Genomic DNA, 20,129 nt, shown 5'->3' on the forward strand with positions numbered 1-20,129 from the left:
ATACAGATTTCAACTTCATGCACTATCTATGTACAAATACAGAGATTGAGGAACATTCCACAGAACTGTCAGAATCAGGTAGGAGGCGGCTATAACTTTAGCTCGGAGAGAAGCCTTTTATTTGTTGTTGTTTTTGTTTTTTTGTCGATGTTTTTACAAGCGATTGATGATCACCTCATCATGATCACAGTTGTTGATGTAGCACAGTGTAGAACTAGGTCATTGCCATATCTGGGCATTGCTCTTTACTGAGAAAACAAGACACTGGTAAGCTTCGAATGCGCATGTACAAGATCTCTCGGTTAAACGCTAAGGTCAGTCTGCTACTCGCAGACATCTTACATCGACGTGCTCAGTTGACCTTCTGTCAATCCTGTGTGTACTAGCAAGCCGGTTCATCCAGATTAAACCATAGTAATCGTAGTCATGCAGCGTATGGCCTCCACATCAGTAGGAATGTCATGGTGAAAACTGTAAACATTAATGAAGGTACAATAGTAGTTATTTATAACAAAGCGTAAATGTATATATAGACAGATAGTGATCTATCTATATATATTTACATCTTGAATCACAAGACATTTCCATGCATAGAATTTTTTTTGTCTTTGTTGTCACACTGGAATAACTTGCAGACAATTTACTGTATAAATAGAGGTCATTCCACTGTGTAAGGTGTGCTTTCCTTGATTTGCTTTAATTAGTGAACAAACACTCACTTAAGCCTTGGATAATCAGGGTGTGGAAGAGAGCGAGACAGGGAGGAGAGGGGAGAGGGGGCATGTTCGGGGTAAAAGCGGGCTAAGAATGCCCCAGGCACATGAGAGTCACAAGCACAGTGCATGCAGGTATAGACTGCACATACTTTAGACATGACTTGCTCCGTCTTCTCTCTTCTGTAAACATGTAGCAGACTTGACCGTGTGTATTCAATGTAAACAGTGCAGTAAAAAAACCCTCTGAGGCGTCAGAGTGAACCGCGAGCTTTGAGCGAGCAGAGGTAGCAGGACGTTATTCTATTCGTTTTCTCTTCATTCTTTTTTTTTTCCCAAATAAACTAAATGAAAGATCAGAATCTTGGATCGCTTTCCCCGGTTTCTCTTAACACATAGTTATTACGCCCTACAAACGTAAAATAGCACACACGTCTTGAATAACACTACAGAAAAACTCCTGTCAAACTATATAAGTGTGCTAGAATATATATATATATATATATTTTTTTTTATTTTTTTAAAACCACAAATTAACAGCAACTCATTACAGATTTTTCTAGCTCATGGTTCACTCACGTATGAATCATCTGTTGTATCAGATGTCTATCCTATCCTGAGCAATGTATCATTATGTAAACATTTCTTTGTGGAAATATACAATATGTCCATACAGCCGAGTTATTTTAAGGTGCAGCTGTGGCCTGGCATGCTTATAGAGCTCTATATGTTTCACTTGGCAATTACGTCATGAATTTGAGTTGTGGGCCCAGTTCGAAAGCCTTCGTGGGCTCAGGCGATGGTTCTCATGCCATAGCATATTGCTTTTCCTGATGTGTTCCAGTGCAATTCACGCTTCATTTACTTCAATGAAGAATGTGGCACTATGAAGCATTTCTGAAGGCCTTTTTTTGTTGTTGTTGTTGTTGTTGCAGCATTTTTTCATAACAGTTCCTTTGGGTCGCGTTACTGAAACTTCGGATTCATTTACACAACGTGATTTGTGCCAGAAGCAAATTGTGTATCGGTGACCAAACTGCTTCTATAAAAAATAGGGGATTATACGGGAGAAGGAAGAAACAGTGCCTGCGTGTTTGGTTATATTAAAATCTATATGGAAACAAAACAACAACAGCAAAAAAAATAAATAAATAAAACTACATTTGTAAAAGTGCAACAAGACATGAATGCAAACTGATTAGGTGCGAGCCCATGCTGTATGTATGGTTAATCGCTGACGATGTGGTTCTCGTTCAGTAAGGTGTGCCAGCGCTCGATCCTCTTGTCCTTGTTCTTCAAACACTCGTACCAGTGCTTCAGCCTCTCCCCTTTGGCGGTGATGCCCAGCTGACAGCCGCCTGTCAGAGAGTGAGGAATTAGAGCTTTTACTGCATCACAGCAGTGATGTGTAGAGCTTTGCAAAAGTGTTCATATCCCTCAACCTTTTCCTTAACATTTTACCATGCTACAACCAAAAACTTCCATGTATTTTATTTGGATTTGTGTGAAAGAGTCTGTGACAAAGGAGCGCGTACTTGTGATGTACAAGGAAAATGATATAAGATATTTAACCCATGAGAACCCTTTTCTATTCGAATACCCCTAAATGAAATCTAATGCAACTAACTGTATTGAAAAGTCCGACAATTACTAAACAGAGGTCAACTGTGCATAACTTAATCTCGGTATAAATCCAGCTGTTTTACATAGGCATCAGAGGTTTCAAAAGATGGAAGATGGTGCAGTGGTCAGGTCAAAACAATACTGAACATTCTGCATTTTCCCCACCCCTACCAGTGCAATTTGGTAGTGGCAGCATCATGATATGGTGATGCTTTTCTTCAGAAGACGACTGATTAAAGTTCATGGGAAGAAGCTAAATGCTGAGTATCTGTGCAGAACACTTGCTTAGAGATTTGCAAAAACTGGGATTGGGTGTTCACCTTCCAGCAGCACATCAACCCTAATCATACAGTGAAAGCCACAATTGAAGCTGGTGTTTGTAACAAGGAAAAATGTGCAGAAATTCAGGGGGGTGCGAATACTTTTCCTTCAAAGTAGATCAGATATTCACCTATGTAATCGTTGGACTTCCCAATGTCATAATCCCACACAGAGATGTCTAATGTCTTCTTGGCCAGTTCACTGTGTTTGATGTCGAAGCTGAATTCCTAAAATATGATTGAAACATTAAAAAAAAAAAAAGTTCTTAACATTTTACAAATAGCATGAATTGACTCACTTGATGAAAAAGATCGTTTAATTTTCTTGCTTTCTAACCTCGTTAAACTCTGGGTTTAAAGTCCTCTTCTTGATTTGTGTTTTGCACTTGCCCTTTTTCCCCATGTCAGGTTTCAGGCATCTGCAAATTACACACATAGTGCACAAAGTAATTTATGCCTTTACTGGAGTCGTTTAATTAGAGTGCAGAAATATATAAACATTTTTTTTTTTTTTTCACCGCCTCAACCTACATTTTCACATATGGATCAGAGTATCCATTAGCATCCATGGCAGCCAAGTGAACGCAGCGTACAACCCCCACGATGAGGCGATTCAGCTGGGTGCTGTACATGAGGGACATCAGAATACGACCGCGCTCCTCTGCATCCGTGCCCTCCTTCCCTGGCTGAGACACAGCATGGGGAGACGTGGGGGGAACATAGTTGAGCAGGACTGAATATTAACATCTGCATAAACTCCTGAGGGATTCGGTCATGTTTAGACATGCTTCAGAACAATCCTTGCCTCATCTTCGTAGAGCGCAATCCCTCTTGCTCCTCCGGCAGTCGCAGTTCTCTTCGTCTGTGTCGAAAAACAAGATCATGACAGGCCAGATAAAAGATTCAAACAAGCAGAGGAAATCTTTAGCTTTCTTTTTGTCTTTCCTTTTAAAATTTGGCTCAACTCACAGGCACAACCCTCTCTAGGCAGACATTGAAGTTCTTCTTCTGATTCATCTTCAACTTCTTCAGCGCTACCCGGGTCTCGCCAATAAACTCATTGTGCCCAAACTTGTCTTCATCGCAGACAGAGAGCCTGGGAAAACCGATGAAGCGTGTAAATTAACGCAGAAGGTTGCTGCTCGGTGGGCCCAAGTGTGTCTGTGTGGGAGCAGAAATTCACCTGAGGGTTTTACGTTGCATGTCCTCGTCGGTCAGGCCGTGGTAGGTGAGCGTTTCATTCCACACAGGGTTGCGAGTGTTTCTCAGGGTCTTCGTACGCAGCTTGTTGGACTGATGGATGGCAGGTAGATTGAGAAAAGCAATTAACACTTTCTTGAAGCGATTAACTACATTGCAGGTTTAGTTTTGTTACACCCAAACCACCACAAGGTGTCAGGCTTGAGCCACCATAGATAGGTCCTGTCAGAGCAAAAAGGTCTAAAATCCGCCCCTATTTAGTGTAATTAAGGAAGAACAGGAAATTAAGGTTCTAAATTTTAAAAGAAAAACAGAACTCCTACATAATTTTCTTGATAAATTTCTATATTTCTCTACTTAAATTACCAGTTGTTTAAAACTTAAAAGCTTAATGCTAAACTGTAGATACTTGTACAAAAGTGGACGGATCGGAGGAGAATACAAACACTTAATACTTTAATCAAATTCCAGACTTTTCCAGACTTCCCAGGATTTATAGGGCCCTTGAATGTCTGGGAAAGCCTTGAGTTGATGCGTTTACCTTACTAGCCCCAGGAAGCAGATGAAGCTTCACATAAGGATCTGCGAGCCCATTAGAGTCCATGGGCTTCAGGCCCTGAGGAGAAACGAAGCATTTCGCTCACCAGATCACAAATCGCAGAGAGCAATTAAGCTAAAGTGCCATTCAGGAGCTTTTCAGCATAAACCACTTGACTGAAATTGCCCCTTTGTGCACGAGAACGAGGCCAACCGTACCTTTCCTTTGAGGATGCTACATTGGAGGCTGTTGCTTTCCTGATCGTAGAGGAGGCCAAACTCAAGAGAGCCCAGAGTTGCTGAAAGAGACCCAGACCGCACATAGCATCAAACAAGAAGGAGACAGCAAGTCTGCACACAAGTGGTTAAAAGTATAAATATAGACATTCCTGTGTAAATAACAGGTTTCATCTGGTGGATTAAAGGGGAAGATAAACCAATAAAGACGAAAACTAAATCTAACCCAGTTTTAATCTTCACTTCATAATTCCTGATAAGTTACAGGGTTTTCTCCACCCCCTATAGAAGATGATTCGCAGTGGGGGAAAAAAAAAGGTATATAGCCGTATAAGAGATTCCTATGCTGCCCACACAGGTTTTATTTGGAGGAGTTTTTATTTCTTGTCAGAGAGCTGGAGACTTGGAGGAGGGAATCAAGCTTGTGTTATCTGGTTGCAACTCTGCAGGACTTGAGGTGGCTCGTGTCAGATGTTAAGTGTGGAAAAATGCTTAAATTCACATTTAAGAATTGAAACGCTTACGCGTTTAAACGTACTGCATTGTTTACTATGTCCACAACAGAGTGAGTATGGTAAACATTAGTGAGTTTTTTGAAAATGTTTTTATATTAAAAGAAAGTGTGCATTGCTGAGTATTATAATTCCGATCTTTGACAAATTCTCACTTTGCCATCATATTATGTCATCATATGTCCTGTTTTCAGGCTTTGAAGAACTGTATGAAGCCCAGTTTATATTTTATAAGAAAATAACAGAAATCATCCATGTTCTTCACAGTAATGTGTGCCACTTTGTATGGACAAAATGTCATAGTGATCCAAATGATATTGTTGGTGCCAAGTGACCAACTCATCAAAGACTCAGGCAAAAACCCAACATACCAACCATGATTAACTATTTGTTAAACTTCTGTTAGAAAAGAACATAACTGTGAGATATGAACATATTAGATTGTTGTAATACCAGCAAATTCATCTTTTGTTACTCCAAATCATGTGTATTACTTTTATTGCGCTTTTTTAACCAAAACATTTCTATGTCCAATATTTACGAGAACTGCAGAAACCTGTCAGAACCCTGGGACCCAACTATTCAAACCATCCCGTTCCCTCAGAGATTAGGTCCATAAAAATATTGCTATTTCTGCCATCTTCCCTCTTTACACCAGGGAAAGGATCCAGCTCCAGGGGATTTATAAGCCGATAGCCCTGTTGAATTCAAAATTATTTGCACAGTTCCAAAGACCAGGACCTAAATAAAAATAAATTAAACAGAACTCCCCTGAGAGAGAGAGAATGGAGTCTTTTCATGGCTTCGGGCTAAAGCCATTGATGGCTTAGCACCATTCTCTTTCCTTAAAATAGAGCTTATGGAAAATATCTGAATAATTTATGAATCACTGCTGATTTAGCTGTTGTTGTTATTATTCTCCTTGGCTTTAGTTCTTTGATATCATGACGACATGTTGTGTTGTGATTTCCCATTTGTTCACTAGGAGGAAAATTAAATGTATTATTTAAAGACAGATGTTCACAATGAACGTGGAAATAATGCCAGCAAAAGAAGATCAGCACGCGACATCTTCTTTACAGCTACAGTAAAAATAAATAAATAAATAAAAATATTTCCTATTCACCTGTAGCAAAGCCCACATGTCATCTGTACAGAAAATTAACCTAAACTGAACACATCTGCCACCACGCTGTACGAAATGAGGCGCAGATGGTGCACTCACTGGCTTCATCAGAGTCGTAGTCGTTGGCCTCCTCCTCCTCATCAGCCGGGGGAGGCTGCTGTCGTGGAGGGGGCGTGCTGTAGGCAGCCGGCTGCCTCCTGTCCTCTCTTACAGCAGGAGGTGCTCTCTGCTCCGAGGCGTAGCCACCTACATCTCCTGCCACGGGACCTATTAAGGGAAATGACACTACAGCTAAAGCAAGTCAGCGACTGGCGCATTGCAAAAGTATTCAAAACCCCCACAGTTTGGCAAGTTATAAACACAAACTTCAGGATTGCCCTGAATTCAAGTCAAACCGTCTCCACATCAGTTCCTACCAGCTTCCCTGCCAATGCTGTCTCCGTAGCATGATGCTAGGGCTGGCCGTATGCCTCTCTGCTCAATAGCAAATCAATAACAATATATATATAGTGATAGACAGGTGATCAATATCAACAGAAAGCACATCTGAAAGAATGCTTAGTCATTTTTCTGAACTCCAATTGAGAACTGGACAGGTAAAGGTGGGCATTTGTCGTATCATTTATTGTTTATCGTGATAAATTTCTTCTCATGATAAGATTTTGATTTGTCATTGTCACAATAAAATCCAATTAATGATGTTTTAAAAGCCCTAAAACATCTGTTTTAGGGGTTTTTTTATTGCCAGGATTGTTATTTTTACTATTTGTTTTGTTTATTTTCTTAATAATGGTGTATCAATAAAAGTCTATACATTTGAAAATATGAGTAAGTTATTGTACACATTCTAGAGATATAAACCACACTTCTCTGTGTGCCTGGTGTCCTAAGACTATCTCTGTTTGTGGGGCTGTGATTACTCAGTTACCTAAAAAAGTGATAAATAGCTCTTATTGTCACCTTTATTGTTGTCACAATAATACCACAAAATATTGTGATTAAATTTTAACTTCATATCACCGCCCATATACAGACAGCATTCTGGGGGGATTTACGCAGAGGAAAGACTTTAGCTGCTTAGCCTCTCATGGCCGACTAAAGGTGCGTTCACACTGCAGCCTGAAGTGACCCAATTCCAATTTTTTGGCAATTCCGATTTTTTTGCCGGGGTCGTTCATGTGTTCTGTAGTGTGAACCGGCAAACAACCTGAAAAGTGTCCCGCATGCGCAGTAGAGGGCGCAATAGCGTCAGCGTTCTCAGTGTTCTGCCAACCGCCATAAAAAGAAGAAGTGCTCAATGTTTGCGGAAGTAAACATGGTTGCCAACGGTGGAGCTTGAAGTTGTTGACCAGCCGGAGCAGCATATTAACAACTTAATCCTCATATAGTCCGTCATGGTTGTTGTTTTTCTTCTCGTTTGCGCGTATTAGGACGCAGAATAGTGAGATTTGTTGAGAATCAGTGACGTTCAGTTCGGATGAATGCGACCTGAATATTAGGTCGCATTTGAATCGGATATGTGTCGGATATGGTTCACATTCGAAAAAGAATCCGACCTGTGCTGTTCAGACTGCCGTGAAAAGATCAGATACAGGTCGCATTACGTCAAAAAAATCGGAATTGGGTCACTTCAGGTTGCAGTGTGAACGTACCCTAAATGAGATTGGTGGCATCAATTAACTCATTCGCTCTTTGGTTACCGAGCAACAACCTGTTGAGCCACCGTGGCTTATTACTGCTTAAAAATAAAAGACAGCGGTGTGGAAAATGAGTAGAAGGGCTTGAAAGGAAACTGTTGATGAAACAGAAGAGGCTACTTCATCAGCTTTCCAGTAATTTGTATATTTTAAATCAAAAAAATGAATCAATAGTTATCAATATTGACTGATACAAAACCCTGATGTCGTGATACATTTTTCAGCCATATTGTGCAGCCCTATGTATATCCCAAAGATACCATATTCAGGGTAATGTGCAGCGTTAGTTTCCTGCAACAGTTGGCTTGTATGTCAGATGTCATATGACTTTGCTTTCAACAATCACTTTTCGTCTTGCTGTTCTTCTATGAAGACCAGATTTATGGAGTGTACTACTAATAGTTGTCCTGTCAATAAATCTCTAACCTGGGCTCAGCAGCTGCAGCCACATGGGGTTTTTGTCTGCTTCTCCTAATAAAGCTTTTCTTGCCTCGCCTGTCAGTTTAGGTAGATGACCAAGTCGTGGTAGGTTCACAGTTACACATTCAAAAGGTTTGCAAATGTTGTTATAACCTAACCCTACCCCCTGCCTATTGGGAGAGTTTTGTCAATCGCTCACATATAATCACAATTTAAAACATTATTCTTTTTGGGAATTACACAACAAAATGTAGAAAAAGTTCTAAGAAATACACATTCTCTTGTAACTCTACAGATAAATACTTTGTTCCTCACCCTGCTGGGACAATGCGGCTGAAGCAGCAGGTTGCGCCCTGGAGCTGTGCACCGGAACCATCTTCTTCATCACTACCGGACTTCCCTGACCTGCCTCTTCAGGGCCAGCCCCCCCTGCAGCCATACGCATAGCTGGTTTGGGGGCCACAGGTGGGTAACCAGCGCGGGCCTGCATCTGCGCACCTAGAAGTAAGCGTGTACAAGTGAAAACAGAAAGACTCCCAAAAATGCAAAATCACCCCACCTCATCCCTGTGCTGCAGCGCAATCTGTAAAACTGCCACGTCTTCCCGGAGATTTCAATGCCGCAGGGTTTACGTTGCAAAGGGGATGACCTACATACACAACAACACGCAGGGGCAACGAGCAGCCTGCGAGACAATCCCTCATCTTTCTGCTGTATATCACACAACACAGGTAGATCCCACTGAGAATGAAATTAAGCTGTTTGACCCGTAAGGGCAGCATCACACGGAGGCTTGCTCCATATCCCAGCATGCAACTCCTGACCGGCTAATTGAAAGACTTCATCCCTGTCGACAGCAACAGTGGGTGGCCCTGCCACCTTTGGGAATCAGAAAAAAGGTTGGGCTATTGGAAACAGAGCACTGTGAGATGGGGTTAAATGGTAGAAACAACTGCACTACAGAGGTGGTGCATTAAAGAAAGCAAAAAGAAATGTGCCATTTGAAACTCGATAATAAAAAAAAAAGGCTTGACTCCTTATGTTGGTCTTTTTTGGTTTGTAATGCACTGAGGATGCTGTTGTTAGGGAATTTGATTGGTGATTTATTTTGGTTGACAGGCACTTAACAGTATAGGTTACAGCTGTAAACAAATTTCTCTGTTTCAGACTGCATCAGAGAAATACTTTGCTTGTGCCTCTGTGTGTGTGCGTGTGTGTGTGTGCGTGTGCGCGCGTGTGTGTGTTTTCTCTCAGAATGTATGAGATCTATCAATGACTCAGCACATCTTAAAATAAAAGTGGCAAGCTGTGCAGCTGCTTTTTTTTTTTTACCTTTTTGAGTGAAACCCAGCAAGCATCATTTCAGTTTTTAACACTATATGTTGTTTAATTTAGCACAATGCTGCATTTTCAGTCACCTTGAAGTTCATTATAATTGCAAAACAACACATCTGTTTGAGGAAACTGGAGATCTAGAAGTGGTGGCAGGTGGTTTTTGATGGGGGCGATATGGCTCATCGCCCAGGGAATCAAACTTCAGAGGGCGTCAGAAACATAGGTTTCTGACGAAGTTTGAGTTTTATATTCCTTATTTGCATGTGCAGTTATGTGGGAGTGGGTATTGCTGTGCACATTTTAAGTATTGTGAGACATTTTGTCTTGAGAGAGCAGGTAGGTTATGAAACTGAAGTTGGTTTTTAGTGGACAACTTCCCACTGAGTGCTAAACTGGAGAACTACTTCATTGTTTTTTTTTTTATTGAATCTTAACTACATTTCCTGATATTTAGTTCAAAATCTATGCGACTCAGAAAGGTCAGACCATTCTTTTTAAAATAAAAAATAAAAAAAAAGAGCTGTAATACAAGAACAATGTGTTCAGTAAAGTCAAACAGGTAGAAAATGGAGGTTTCCAGCTGCCAAATAACAGTTTAGTTGTTAGATTATGAGGGTGACCTCACTTCAGTTTCCAGCCCAACACCAGGATAATGACAAATATTCTGGGCAAATGTGGCACAATCACAAAATTTTCCATCAGTTTAATGTTCGCTCCAGCAGCATAAGCATATACTGAAAAATCTAGGAAAGCTCATCTTTTAACCGGAGGACATTTGCTTAGCATTAAAAATAAAAGAAGAAGATTTTTTTTTTTTTTTTACCAAAGTCAAAAATAATAAAATTGTTGACGCCCCTGTTGTGAATACATTGTACGGTCCCAGTGCAACTTCTCATGCTCTCTTTGCTTAACAGCGTACGAAAAAACACTATAGGTTTTCTTTAGGCTATTTAAGGAAAAACTAAGATTTTTAGAGATTTTTCTCTCCTATTCCACCCACTTGCCAATGTGTGGTGGCAAGATAAATATAGGACCTAATCCAACCTTGAGTCTGTAGAACAGATGGACTTCTGTGCCACAGCAGGTTTAAGCCCCATGGAAACAGAAAGTCATGGATTACTAATCAGAGGTTTCTAAAAACTCTCAGTGACTATGCAGATTATTTGTATTTTATCTATCTATTAGATAATTCCTCACACTCCAACATAAAATAAGCAGTGCCACGATATTTGACCAATCAGTCAATCAATCAGAGCAGATGATGACTCTTTCATAGGTGGGGACTTAAGCAGGATCTGAGCATTTTAGCCAGATGGTGATAAGAGATCTCTGCTTTTTTATGTAAACAGGGATAACATGTAACGTTATCCCCATATAAGTAATATTATATGCATGTATACGAGCATTATATAAGTATCACAAAGAAAAGAAAACACTTGCCTGAAACTTGCTCCTCAGAGGCTGAAGCCTGACTCTGATGGGAACCTAAAAGATAAAAAAATAAAATAAAAAAAAACTGCATTTCTCATAAGTGATCTTTTGATAATCAAGGCGCTCCCTGAAGGGGTCTGTACCTGGTGGTTTGGGTTGAGCTGCTGCGTCCCTGGGCTCAGACACTCTTGGTTTCTGAGGCTCTGCTGCCTCCTGAGGAGCCGTTTCCTTCGGTTTAGACAGCGGCATGGGCGACGGCAGGAACTGCTTCGGAAAGCCTTTGAAGAACCAGGCGCCGGACCTCTTCCATACCTGAGGAGACCTTGTTGTTAAAACTCAGGGGAAAATAATCAATGCATCATTGGATGCCCAACAGTGCGTTTCTTTGTTTTGTTTTTTTTTTCTGTCGACCAGCTCTCACCTCTCGCTGTTCTCTGCAGATCTTGCACAGCCACACAGGGCGAGTTCGACTGCCACACTGAGTGCCACATTTTGTGCACATGTTCTGCACATAAGAAGGGAACATTGATGACAGCTACTCTGTTTTTTTGTTTTTTGTTTTTTTTTCAGGTATTGCTGTTAAGAATGCATATTTAAAGACTGCAAAGCTTAGGCAATTTTTTTCATCTTCGGAACATTTCAGGAGAGGAGCTGCTGGCTCATTTATGCTTTTACAATTGCTACCTTTTTGCAGTCCTCACACACGACGGAGCTGACCCCAGGTGAGCCCAGCTGCTCCCCACACAGCAGGCAGCGAGAAACACCGTCCCCACACACCGTCTTCTTCATGTCATCCAGGCGGTTTATCAGGCGCCTGCAGCATCAACACAGCTAAGTCTGACTCACAATGCCGCTGGTAATTATTCCGGGTTTACAATTATGCGACTCGTTCGTCTCATTTTGAGGCTTTATTCAACTTTGCACCCGACTAAAAGAAAAACACAGGCACAGAAAAGAAAAACACTAAATGCATGTTTTGTCAATTCTCACCCAATTCTTTCCTGCTCCATGGCCTCCATTTTCTCAGCGCGGGCAATCACGTTGTTTATAATCTCCTTCTCCTCATCTGTTAGGTCTGGACCAGGACCAGAGCCAGACTGCATCGTCCAATTCCCCCTGTTGGCCACATAAAAATCTAAAGTTTACTTCAGCTTAAGGTTTTTACAGTTCAAATCACACAGTTACAAAGCAACCACCACACTTACACACATCTCTGGTAAGGGTGTATAAAAACCCTGAACACAAACTCACACTGAAATAGTTTTTAAAATCAAACCTACAATGTGAGTACACTTCTTGATTGGGGAAAATCCCACATTGGTTAACTTAAATAACTGTTGTTAATATCTTCTTTTAGTAAAAGTACAGCATAGAGTCTCCTCCTATAACACTTCACAGTTTTGGAGAATACATACAGGAAACACTTTGACCAATTTCTCAAGACAGTCTACTATTTTCTTGGAAACACCTCCTTCAATCTGAATGTTACCACACACACCTGTCGTAGTGGTGCGACATGTTCCGTGGTCTTTCCCATTTTGATTGACTTCTTAATTATCATTTATTATTATTTATACTCAAGGGAACATGAACAACGTTATGAAAGTAAAATGAAAACATTTATTTACAATAAGCCTTTCAAGATAAAAAAAAACAAACAAACACATTATGCTTTATAGCAAAATAGCAGAAATGACACAAATATAGAAATGAAAATAAACTTAAAATTAAACTAAAAAGCTCAAATCTTTTGACATCTGCTTTGACATCTGCCTGTCAAAGCAGATGATTTCTCAGCTGCTTCTTGAAGAAGTCCAGTGAGCCCACAGGCTATAAGGCTTTGAGGGCAACAACGGACCAGACCCTGACCAGGGCCACGGTGGTGACTTGACCTTGGACAAAATCTGTAATATACAATGCTGCATCATAATGCAGCACTCTGAAATTCAAATTCAGACCCTGAATGCTCTGTGGAGCAGAGAAGCAATCGGTAAAGGTGTGACCTAGAAGAGCAGGACAGAAGCCCAGCAGATGCATGTTGGACAATCTGAGCATAATCCAAAGATTCATTGACACAAGTATAAATGAAATTACCGTAATGTAAGATAAATGAAACAAAAACATGAATTACAATCACAATCAATTAAACCTTTCGAATAGAAGCCTTTTCATACAGTTGAGTTTAACACAAAGGGAATTAAAAGGTCTAGGAACAGATATAAATGCACATTAAGAGACAAGACAAAACAAAATGTAATAAATAAAGAAATTAAACTAATCAATCTCAACTTTGGATATAAACATACCCAGTTTACCACTTTGTTATAAAGTCCCAGATTCGTAATGCTATACGCTGTGAGACAGACTGACAAACTTCAAAAGGTAAATTAGTTGATTTTGCAACAACTAATTAATTATCTTATGGTGGAGATTTTGCTCACTGAATATACTTTAGCTATTCCTAAGAGAAAACTTCCATAAAAAGGATAATTTATTCTATAATGTAATGCATCTTGACCAGGAGTTTCAGTAAGTGTAGAGGGTGCTCTATTTATAAATCAATCCCTGACAGGAAATATTTAAAAATAGCTGCTTTATAAAAGCCCCCCCCCCCAACACACACACACACACACACACACACACACACAATGGAAACGTGCAAAGCACATAGAAAAACCGGACTACTTACTGCTCTTTATCACTGTGCCACACACCACACGGCAGAAACAGATGCAGGTGAAACAAAGCATGACACGGTTAAACATGATGTGGCCACTCAGAGGAGGCACAGAGGCGTAAATATTGTGAAAAGTAGGATCACCTCGGACGCATGCTCCTCTGCCGGTCGTTGGACACCCATCGACCTGAACCGCCGCTCATTACTGTGTCGGTCATGCTGCTCAACTGCAGAGAAGGGGGGGGGGGAGATAAATGGGTTCTGCATTCAGAACTGATCTCATGAAGAAGATGTAAAGAGACTATTTCAAATTAAAGCAATACTCTCCTCGAGACCTTTTATTTTTTATTTTTTATTTATTTTTAGCTTTTGCTTAACTATCGTCTCAATGCTTTCTCATAAAAACAGCCCTTTTTACTCAATGTCAGCGCTCCAGAGGCAACGGCGATGGAGTCATAAAAGGTAGCACATGATGACCACAGCAGATAACTACTGAAATCAACAACAACAAAAAACTTCAAATCAAGTGCTGCTTTCAGGGAAAAAAAAAAAGTCTGCTTGTTGTCTGTAAATTTGCACATCAAGAACGAGAGACATTGCAGCTTTCAGTGGGAGCACATGCCCAATTCCTCTTGCCAAATTCACTGCCTAATTAGTACCATTTCATCCTGCCAAGCTGGTTTAAACAAATTAATTCCTCAGAAATACAGGACTTGAGCCAAAACACGGAGAGGGGATGGGGAGCTACAAACCCAGAAGCTGGTTATCTTGGATTTGCTACTTCCAGCAAGCTCAAGGTATGCTTACATGTATGCTTGGCTCAGGTAGCTGTGACATAGGCAGGCTGCTGTGGATGCAGTGAAAAGAGCAGCACTTTCAACGATGCATTAGTAACCAGAGAAGGAAAAAGAATACAGGAGACGGTGGTGTAAGTCTTTCAAATTTATTTGCATTGCGTAAGGACTGTGGAGATAAGGTTGAGCAAATTAGCGTGGTATGGCCAATTAATTGAGCAGCTGTAATTGAAACACCAAGAATTGCTTCCAGTCTGCAAGTCCACGCTTATGACAGAAAGAGACACAGTAGGAGTGACTCAATTTCACTGTTATACAGTCAGCCCTGTTGCTGACAGCTATATTTATTAGCTCCTGTAATTTAATTTCTTTTTTTTTTTTTTCTTCAATGAGAAATATGGATCTGGGATTGAGCATTAGCGCTGGAGACAGAGGATGTTTGGACACCCATAATGGCGTAATTGCTGGTGGAATATTTAAGCTAAAAATCAGAAAACGTGATGCTGCAGCCTTTTGATTTGAGCTGCAAAACCCGGCTGGGCAGAGTGATAATGATTATGATTACAGTGGGAGACAGTGAGTGGCCTGTGCATTTGATACACCAGCACTGTAATTCAATCTCAGAGCGGTGGAGTGAGGATGATATGAAGACATCAACAGAAATATGGCAAGTCTGCTGCATGTGCGCAAGTGGCCCTCGTGAAAGGCCTGCCTGAAGTCTCTGGCAGACAGTGTGCAGAGGGAGGCTGCAGCCTGACAGAGCCCTGAGGGGAAATACTGACACTCAAAGAGGACCAGCAAACTCCAACAAGATCAACATGATGAAGTCAAAACCTCTGTTGGGCCTCGGGTACAGAAAAAACTAATGATTTCTTTAGGTACGGAGGCTGTTCTTCATACAGTGCTGTTTAAAAGTTTGCATACACTCGGGCTTTTGATGTTGCAATGAAGACAATCTTTCATTGTGGCGTAAATCAATTTGACATGGTTGTGAACGGCTGCTTGGCCACTTTCAACATGTGAAAAGGTAGATTGTGCATTAAGTAGCTGTTTTCTCAGCACTGAAACATGCTTTCAAACACACTACACATACTACCAACTATTTGACATCTGACTCAAACTGTCACTATTAGGTGTAGTGTAATGAGTCAGGATGTTTAAGAGCGGCACAGAAATCCCTGGGATTCGAACTGTTGCTAAACTGGAAGATGCAGTGTCGGTGTTCAAAGTAAGTTGGGTTAAACAACAACACTGAACAAGAGGGTGACACTTTTAAGGTCTACTGAAATCTGTACCCATCCACATGGGTTACGGCAAATGCCTTCCGAGAAAATCTTTATTGTAAGACACAAGAAAAATGCTCCTTAATTTGGCTCTGGTCATAAGAAGTATGTAATAAGTAATAAAAAGGTTGCAAATAAAAAAAAAACTAAAAACGATCAAGCATGGTGGAGGTGGCATCATGCTAAGGGGCTACTCTGCTGCCATTTGTAGAGGTGCATTGCACAAAGTGGACGGAGAGCTGAAATCACCTCAAACCAACAGCTAGATTGTCAAAATATGGACAAAACATTGGTACCACTTTATTTGAAGGTGTGTGCATAAGACTGACACGACAGTGTCATAAACATGACATAACACCTGCCGTGAACATGAAGAAGTCTTCATGAATGACTTCTGTTGCCATGTCATTCGGTAAATAATGACACTTTTAATGCAAAGTTGCATTAAAAGTCCATTACGCTGGTCAAGTTTGCATTAAAAGTGTCATTATTTACTGAATGACATGACACTTCATGACAACAGAAGTTGTCAAATAAAGTGTTGCCCAAAACAAAACTTGGATGTTTTAACAAGACAATGGTTCCAAACATACATCACACAGCAGGGAGGCTTTAAACTGCTGAGGTGACAAATCGCTCCACCATTTTGAACATTTGTGGAGGACGCTTTATGTGCTAACCAAATCAACTTTAATGATTTCTACCACTTTTGAAAAAGAGGGCGGTCAAATGTACAGCTAGCATTGTCGAGGTCAGTAAAAGGTGTGTCGTTTCTCCGCAATAGAGGTTCGACCTAACGTCAGTGGTGCAGTGGTGATGTACGCATATATTTGAGCACCCTGAGCATATTTCTTTTTATTCTGTAATTAGAGACAATCAGCAAAAAATATAAACAATTTTGTTTTTCAATAAGAGAAACTGCGTACTGGCAAAGACCGAAACAGCAACAGCAAGAGAATATGTAATGATGAGAAAGGGAAAAAATGTCTATTGATTTCTGTTTCCCTAAGTTTTACAAGGCAATAAACTCTAAAACTGAACCCAGGAGAAAATGCAAAAGAGGGGAAAACAAAAAACAAAACAAAAAAACAGAAGTTGTGCCAACGTCTCTCTCCTAAAGCTGTCTGTATTATCTAACATAATGCAAGGCAACATACCTTTTTATTTGTAATCTGTCGTCTGCCAGCCTCTGGGGCCTACAGATAAGCAGTTAATTAGATGTGCTATCAATAGACACTGGGTGGGGGCTTTTCCATCTGATGCTGCTGCTGCTGCATGGTCAACAGTAAAACGGGAATCATCTGGGTTTCATTGACTTTGGATTTTATCATTTGTTTATTGATTGAGGCACCGGTAGTAAATTTTGTGACGTTCTGGTTATCTTCACATTATGGTCCTTAGTTTCTGTGGTCTGTTTTAGTCTTTAATGTCCAGTCTGGTCTTGCTTTTCTTAGTCTTATTTCACATCTGCTTCTACCATTGTGTCAAGCTTAATTTTGCTTATTTCTTTTAAACCTGCCTACCTACAGTTAGCTGTTTGTATCCTCTTCTGTTTTCTCTGTAACTCACTGAGTCTTTTCATCATTTTTTCCAGCACTGTCTTGACAGATGACACATTATTCTGACCATACTGTAGGACACTAAAGACTCTCAAGAGTGGCCCTTCTTCTTCTTCTTCTTCTTCTTCTTCTTCTTCTTCTGCCAAAATGAATTATCCCACTGTGGTCTAATGTGATCAAATTAGGGAAAGACAGATGGGAGACTCGCTTTAGAGTTAAGGTGAACTTAGCTTGAGCTCTCTTTTAGATCGTTGATGTTTCCGCATTAGTTAAGTGGACTTTCCGTTCCCGTTGGCTTGCAGGGGACAGTTTGAAGTCTCTGAATGTCTGTAACACCCCAAAGAGCTATCATTATCAGATGTAATGCTTCAATTGAGGGAAGGTACTGCTTAGGGTGCATTGGTTTAAAACCAATTATAATTGACTGTGCTGTCATATAGGGCCTCGTTATTCTCCAGGTATGACATCACTGCAGCCCTCAGACTCCGTCGCCTGAGCTACCAAGACCATAAATGCAGCTAAACTGCGTCATCCGGGATCCTGACTTAGTTTAATAGTCATCTTGTACGTGTTTTCCGCCTGTAGCAGATGACTCAGTCGTCTGTTGGTGGATTCCTCTCTGGAGAGCAGCGGATATTTTCCTGTTTATTTCCGTCTTTTTTTTCAGAAATATGACAGTGATTTTTTTATGATGCTTTCAGACATGTCTGTTTTGGAAAATGGTCAATGAAACCTTGTGCAACAAACCCAAAATACACACCACGGCAATGTGGTGCTTGAGTCTTATTATGATTTTTTTAAGCCACCTAAAAACCTGTTATGTCTTGTTTTCAGGCACCAAAAATTAACTGATTTAACTACTACAACATTCACAGTGCCTTTCAAAACCCAAAATCTCTCCAGATTATATACAACCACAAACTTTAATGCATTTTATTGGGAGTAGATGTGACAGACCAGTACCCAGGGAGCGAATAGTTGATAAGAAAAGGGATTAGTAGATGGAAAACTCTGAAAAGTGGAGCATGCATTTGTATTCAGCCACCTGAACTCAGTACTTTATTTCTCTGCAATTACACTTTTGTGCATCCACAGAAAGAAAGTTTTTTCTGTTCCTCGGTGCAAAAAGTGACTTTCAGTCAGAAAGGAAGATAGCAGCTGTGAACACAAGTTTTAAAGTCCTGAAGCATCTAAAAGGTTTTCTTTCAGGGCTGTTGAGCTCCATTCATCTCAGCCCTGTCAAGCCTCTCTGTTCCTGCTGAAGAAAAAGCATCCCCACAACATGACGCTGTCACCACCATGAGTCACCATGAGGATAATTTGCAGAGGTAGTTTTCACACATTATGTTTTGCATGTTGACCAAGAAGTACACTTTTTGTTTGCTCTATCGTCTATCTGATCTGAGGAAAAGTGCTTCTGACTAAACATCCGTATAGTCGGATGTTTGGGATGCAGAACTGATAGTTACTGTTTCTATATCCATGGCTCTTTCAGGTGGATGTCCTGCAGGAGTGCCATTCAATCTGTGACGGATTGGTGAAGTGAAGCTCTGCCTCTTTATGTCTTGTTGGGTGCATGCACAGACAGATTTTGTCATATGGCGCTCAGTGGCACATATATGACTCATTAGTGAAACAGAATGGAAATGGCGACAGCTTAACATTTTAGAGTAGAATTATCCTTCCCTGTTTCTCAAGAGGAAACGTAACGATTTTGAGACATTGCTGAAGTCAAAGAGATCTGAAAAAATCAGGCAGGGTGACACCGATGAAGCAGGGAATAGATGGATTGATCTGACATGGATCATTATGGACAGAGAGGTTTACGGGGGATGGGACGTCATCTCTTTTCTACTGTCATTTGTCTAAAACTGTTAGGATTTGAGTTTTCTGTGTTTACTTTTGGGTTTTTTCTGTGTTTGTTGTGATCCTGTTCCCTGTGGGTCTCTGTGATGTCCTGTCCTCCCCGTTAATTGTTTCCCAGGTGTGTCTCGTTCCCTGATCGCCCTCCCAGTGCATTTAAGTCCACCTGTTGTCTTTGTCTGTTGTCAGATCCTAGTCGTATGTAGCTTGTCGGTTGTCATCAGTAGTTCTCAGTCGAACTGTATAGTCCTAAGACTACTTTGCTCCATGTTCAGTCTTTGTGTGAGTTGCTGCCGGTATTTAGCTGTGTGCTTTTTGTCTCTGCCGTGCTGCCTGATCTCGACTGTTTGAGCCACTTTCATCATTAAATTCATTATCACTTTCTTCATAAACTGGACTCCTGCGTTCATTCTCACCTTCACAAACCGCCACCTCAAGACAAAAACAAAGAGTTCTGCTTGGATGCATTCATGTTATCAATAAATAATAAATGCTCCTAGAAATAGCAATTTACTAGAGATGTGCCAATCAGGTTTTTTCCTGCTGATTCCGATCACTCATGAGGGCTGATCACAACTGATCACCGATACCGATCACATAATTATTATTTTTTTAATCATAAGGACTATCAGTTACATTATGTGGAAAAACATAATGTGATTCACCTTAATTTAGACGAAAACTTGTTTTTAATAACTTTTTCCAAGAAAACAAAACAAAACAGGCATTATGCAAATAGTACTGCTATTGGTAATACTATCTTTAACAGACTATTTAGCTCTGAAGAGGCTAAATAATGTAA

At 40.5% G+C, this 20,129-nt stretch overlaps 1 protein-coding gene and 1 long non-coding RNA gene across 6 annotated transcripts in view; both read right to left on the bottom strand.

Annotated features, from left to right (window-relative positions):
* Positions 1–132: 132 nt before the first annotated feature.
* The window catches only part of LOC103146334 (rabphilin-3A), a 27,775-nt gene continuing 7,778 nt past the window's right edge, over positions 133–20,129 (bottom strand). For 3 of the 5 annotated variants that reach the window (XM_007564204.2, XM_016677817.1, XM_016677825.1), the window contains 18 exons: positions 13,973–14,055; positions 13,841–13,852; positions 12,142–12,267; positions 11,836–11,965; positions 11,573–11,656; positions 11,295–11,463; positions 11,161–11,205; positions 8,701–8,883; positions 6,368–6,535; positions 4,613–4,692; positions 4,398–4,472; positions 3,840–3,949; positions 3,626–3,752; positions 3,462–3,518; positions 3,188–3,342; positions 2,994–3,075; positions 2,788–2,884; positions 133–2,071 (listed from right to left, as the gene is read on the bottom strand). In XM_007564204.2, the coding sequence (XP_007564266.1) occupies positions 1,941–2,071; positions 2,788–2,884; positions 2,994–3,075; positions 3,188–3,342; positions 3,462–3,518; positions 3,626–3,752; positions 3,840–3,949; positions 4,398–4,472; positions 4,613–4,692; positions 6,368–6,535; positions 8,701–8,883; positions 11,161–11,205; positions 11,295–11,463; positions 11,573–11,656; positions 11,836–11,965; positions 12,142–12,267; positions 13,841–13,852; positions 13,973–14,046 (1,905 nt within the window). In that variant the 5' untranslated portion in view covers positions 14,047–14,055 and the 3' untranslated portion in view covers positions 133–1,940. The remainder of the gene's footprint in view (positions 2,072–2,787; positions 2,885–2,993; positions 3,076–3,187; positions 3,343–3,461; positions 3,519–3,625; positions 3,753–3,839; positions 3,950–4,397; positions 4,473–4,612; positions 4,693–6,367; positions 6,536–8,700; positions 8,884–11,160; positions 11,206–11,294; positions 11,464–11,572; positions 11,657–11,835; positions 11,966–12,141; positions 12,268–13,840; positions 13,853–13,972; positions 14,056–20,129) is intronic. The other 2 variants (XM_016677830.1, XM_016677832.1) reach the window with 2 other exon arrangements.
* Positions 10,527–11,140, bottom strand: LOC107837681 (uncharacterized). The gene is made up of 2 exons (XR_001663722.1): positions 10,721–11,140; positions 10,527–10,681 (listed from the first exon to the last, which is right to left on the bottom strand). It is a non-coding gene; the product is annotated as an uncharacterized LOC107837681 (long non-coding RNA).

The sequence above is a fragment of the Poecilia formosa genome, unplaced genomic scaffold (genome assembly GCF_000485575.1).
Source record: "Poecilia formosa unplaced genomic scaffold, Poecilia_formosa-5.1.2 Scaffold5, whole genome shotgun sequence".
Classification (NCBI taxonomy): Eukaryota; Metazoa; Chordata; class Actinopteri; order Cyprinodontiformes; family Poeciliidae; genus Poecilia; species Poecilia formosa.